This window comes from Nicotiana sylvestris, chromosome 10 (assembly GCF_000393655.2).
Source record: "Nicotiana sylvestris chromosome 10, ASM39365v2, whole genome shotgun sequence".
In the NCBI taxonomy this organism is placed as follows: Eukaryota; Viridiplantae; Streptophyta; class Magnoliopsida; order Solanales; family Solanaceae; genus Nicotiana; species Nicotiana sylvestris.
In genome coordinates, this window is record NC_091066.1 from 45,888,876 (window position 1) to 45,893,528 (window position 4,653).

At 44.3% G+C, this 4,653-nt stretch overlaps 1 protein-coding gene across 1 annotated transcript; it reads left to right on the forward strand.

The window, feature by feature from the left end:
* Window positions 1-275: 275 nt before the first annotated feature.
* Window positions 276-2,233, forward strand: LOC138879278 (uncharacterized). The gene is made up of 2 exons (XM_070158885.1): window positions 276-856; window positions 2,128-2,233. Exons 1-2 carry the CDS (start codon window positions 276-278, stop codon window positions 2,231-2,233), a joined length of 687 nt encoding a protein of 228 aa, XP_070014986.1.
* The last annotated feature ends 2,420 nt before the right edge of the window (window positions 2,234-4,653 follow it).

Below are 4,653 nucleotides of genomic sequence, written 5' to 3' on the forward strand. Positions count from 1 at the left end.
TTGCTACCCTACCTACCTATCAAGCTAGAGGTGGAGGTTAGGGAGGTAGATGTCGCCCTAGAGGGGGAGTCCATGCTAGATACAATTCCCTTCCTGCCTGTACTGAGGCTATTACCTCCGATTCTGCTATCATATGTAGTGTTCCGGTCTATCATAGAGATGCATCGTTTCTATTCGATCTAGGATCCATTTATTCTTATGTGTCCTCTTATTTTACCCCATATTTGGGCATATCGTAGGATTCTTTGAGTTCCTATATTTGTGTTTCTACTCCTATGGGAGATTCTCTTGTTGTGGACCACGTTTATTGGTCATGTTTGATTGCTCTTAGTGGTTTTGAGACCAGAGCCGACTTATTATTGCTTATCCTAGTGGATTTTGATATTATCTTGGGCATGGACTGGTTGTCGACCCATTATGCTATTCTTGATTGTCATGACAAAATCGTGATGTTGGTTATGCCAAGTGTACCACGAGTAGAGTGGAGGGGTACTTTAGATCACACTTCCAGTAGAGTTATTTCATTTCTTAATGCTCAGCGAATGGTTGAGAAGGGGTGTGATACGTATCTAGCTTATGTGAGAGATGTCAGTATTGATACCCCTACAATTGATTTAGTCCTAATAGTACGAGATTTCTCTGATGTGTTTCCAGCTGATCTTCCAGTCATGTCGCTCGACATAGATATTGATTTTGGCATTGATATGTTGTCGGGCACCCAGCCCATTTCTATTCCTCCTTACCATATGGCTCCTTCTGAGTTGAAGGAGTTGACGGAGTTGAATGAGCAGTTACAGGAATTGCTTGATAAGGGTTTTATTAGGCCCAGTGTATCACCTTGGGGTGCTCCTGTCTTGTTTGTGAAGAAGAATGATGGTACTATGCGTATGTGCATTGATTATCGCCAGTTGAACAAAGTTACAGTGAAGAACCGGTATCATTTGCCTCGTATTGATGACCTATTTGATCAGTTATAGGGTGCTCGTGTGTTTTCTAAGATTGACTTGCATTCAGGTTATCATCAGTTGAAGATTTGGGAGCCAAATATCCTGAAGACTGCCTTTAGGACTCGGTATGGTCACTACGAGTTCCTTGTTATGTCATTTGGGCTGACCAATGCCCTAGCAGCATTTATGCATTTGATGTATAGTGTATTTTGGCCATATCTTGACTCGTTCATCATTGTCTTTGTTGATGATATTCTGGTATATTCCCGGAGTCAGGAAGATCATGAGCAGCATCTGAGGATAGTACTTTAGACTTTGAGAGAAAAGAAGTTATATGCGAAATTCTTGAAATATAAATTTTGGTTGGATTCCGTGGCATTCTTGGTTCACGTAGTATCGAGTGAGGGGATAAAGGTGGATCCGAAGAAGGTGGAAGTAGTGCAGAGTTGGCCCAAACCATCCTCAGCAACATAGATCCATAGTTTTCTTAGCTTGGCTGGTTATTATTGTCGATTTGTTGAGGGGTTTTCATCTATTGCAGCACCTATGACCAGTCTCACCCAGAAGGGTGCTCCGTTCAGGTGGACGGATGAGTGAGAGGAGAGCTTTTAGAAGCTTAATATAGCTTTGACTACAGGCCAATATTGATATTGCCTACAGGTTTGGGGTCTTATACTATCTATTGTGATGCCTCAAGGATCGGCCTTGGAGCAGTATTGATGCAGGACGGTAGGGTGATTGCCTACATGTCCAGACAACTGAAGGTGCATGAGAAGAATTATCTTGTCCATGATCTCGAGTTAGCTGCTATTGTTCATGCCTTGAAGATCTGGCGTCATTATTTGTACGGTGTTCCTTGTGAGATCTATACTGATCACCAGAGCTTGCAGCACCTGTTTAGGAAGAAGGAACTTAATTTGCATCAGAGGAGCTGGTTAAAGCTGCTGAAGGACTATGATATCACTATATTGTATCACCCGGGCAAGGCCAATGTGGTGGTCAATGCTTTGAGTCGTCGGGCAGAGAGTTTGGGGAGTTTGGCTTATCTACTAGCAGCGGAGAGGCCCATGGCGATGGATGTTCAGGACTTAGCCAGCCAGTTAGTGAGATTGGATCTTTCGGAGCCCATTCGGGTCCTAGCTTGTGTGGTTTCTCGGTCTTCTTTGTTTAATTGTATCAGAGAGCGTCAGTATGATAAACCTTATTTGCTTGTCCTCAATGACAAGGTTCTACATGTCGACGCCAGAGATGTGACCATTGGTGATGACGGGGTATTGAGGATGTAGGGTCGGGTATGTGTACCCAATGTTGATCGACTTCGGGAGTTGATTCTAGAGGAGGCCCATAGTTTGCAGTATTACATCCATCCGGGTGCCGCAAAGATGTATCGGGATTTGAGGCAGCACTATTGGTGGAGAAGGATAAAGAATGATATAGTTGGATTTGTAGCTCGGTGCCTCAATTGTCAACAGGTAAAGTGTCAGCACAAAAGATTGGGTAGCTTGCTTCAGCTGATAGAGATTCCAAAGTGGAAGTGGGAGCGGATCACCATGGACTTCGTAGTTGGACTTCCACGGACCTTGAGGAAGTTTGATTCTATTTGGTGATTGTGGATCGGCTGACCAAGTCCGTACACTTCATTCTTGTATGTACTACCTATTCTTCAGAGCGGTTGGCTGAGATTTATATCCGGAAGATTGTTCATCTGCATGTTATCCTAGTTTCCATCATTTCAGATAGAGGTACTCAATTCACATCACGGTTTTGGAGAGCCGTACAACATGAGTTGGGTACTCGGGTGGAGTTGAGCATAGTATTTCACCCCCAAACGGACGGACTATCCGAGCGCACTATTCAAATTCTTGAGGATATGCTTCGTGCGTGTGTGATAGAGTTTGGAGGTTCTTGGGATCAGCTCTTGCCACCGGCGGAGTTTGTCTATAATAACAGTTATCAGTCCAGCATTTAGATGGTACCATACGAGGCTTTGTATGGTAGGCGGTGTAGATCCCCGGTGGGTTGGTTCGAGCTGGGTGAGTCTAGTTATTAGGCATAGACTTGGTTCAGGACGCTTTGGAGAAGGTTAAAGAGATTCAGGATAGACTCCGCACAGCCTAGTCCAGACAGAAGAGTTATGCGGACCGAATGGCTCGCTACGTTTCATTTATGATTGGAGAGCGGGTCTTGCTTCGGGTTTTACCTATGAAGGGTGTTATGAGATTTGGGAAGAAGGGGAAATTGAGTCCGAGGTTTATTGGTCCTTTTGAAGTATTGCGACGTGTTGGGGAGGTTGCTTATGAGCTTGCCTTACCTCCCAACTTGGCAAGAGTTCATCCGATATTTCATGTTTCGATGCTCCGGAGGTATCACAGTGATCCATCGCACGTGTTGGATTTCAGTTCAGTCCAGTTGAACAAGGACCTATCTTATGTTGAGGAGCCAGTGGCTATATTGGACATGTAGGTTCGCAAGTTAAGGTCAAAGAGCATTGCAACAGTAATGGTTCAGTGGCGGGGCTAGCCGGTCGAGGAGGCGACTTGGGAGACAAAGCAGGATATGTGCAGCCGTTACCCTAATCTTTTCATCACTTGAGATATGTCTCTATGCTCGTTCGAGGATGAATAAATGTTTTAAGAGGGGGAGGATGTAACGACCTGGCCGGTCGTTTTGAGAATTTACGCCCCCATCCTCTATTAACTGCTTTCCCCATATTTATTTCTGCTATTGTGGTTTACCGGGAAGATTCGTTTTGAGGTTCAGAGTGTTTTGGGATACTTAGTCACTAATTGAGAGCTTAATCTTTAGAATTTGGATCGCAGTCATAGTAGTGTGAAGACGGCCTCAGAATGGAATTCTGTTGAATCTGTTAGCTCCATTGGGTGATTTCGGGCTTAAAGGCGTGTTCGGATTGTGTTTTGGAGGTCCGTAGCATATTTAGGCTTGAAATACCGAAAGTTGAATTTTTGAAGTTTCCGGATCGATAGTGAAATTTTGATATTGGGGTCTAAGTCAATTCTAAAAGTTGTAATAGTTCCGTGGTGTTGAATGTAATTTACGTGCAAACTTTGGGGTCAATCGGACTTGGTTTGGTTGGCTTTGGCGTCGGTTGAAGAATTCCTGAGATTTCAAGTTAATTAAGCTTTGATTGGAGGGTAAATCATGGTTCTAACATTGTTTGACGTGATTTGAGGTTTGGACTAAGTTCGTATGATGTTTTAGAATTGGTTGACATGTTTGGTTGAGGTCCCGGGGGCCTCGGGTGAGTTTCAGATGCTTAACGAAAGTTGATTTGGACTTAGGCAATTGCTGAAGTTGTTGAACCGGTTGGTTTCGCAACTGCGGAGTTTGGACCGAAGGTGCGGCGCCGCAGAAGCTGTTTGGGAACCGCAGGTGAGGTCTAAGGCATAAGTGATATTGGTTGCAGATGCGGCCCAGGACTGCAGAAGCAGAACCGCATCTGTGAGTAAAGGGGCGCAAGTGCAGAATCTGGCTGCATGAGTGGGACCGCAGATACGGCCCCATGACTGTAGAAGCGGAAATCGCTAGGCAAAAATATGAAATTTCGAGGGTTTGAAGCTCATAACACCAAATTTGATTTTGAGCTCGGTAGAAGGTGATCTTGTGAGGTTTCTGAAGAGAAAATCTGTGGGTAATGATTCCTAACTCCTTTTTGATTATATCCCATTAATCTAAGCTTAGTTTCATC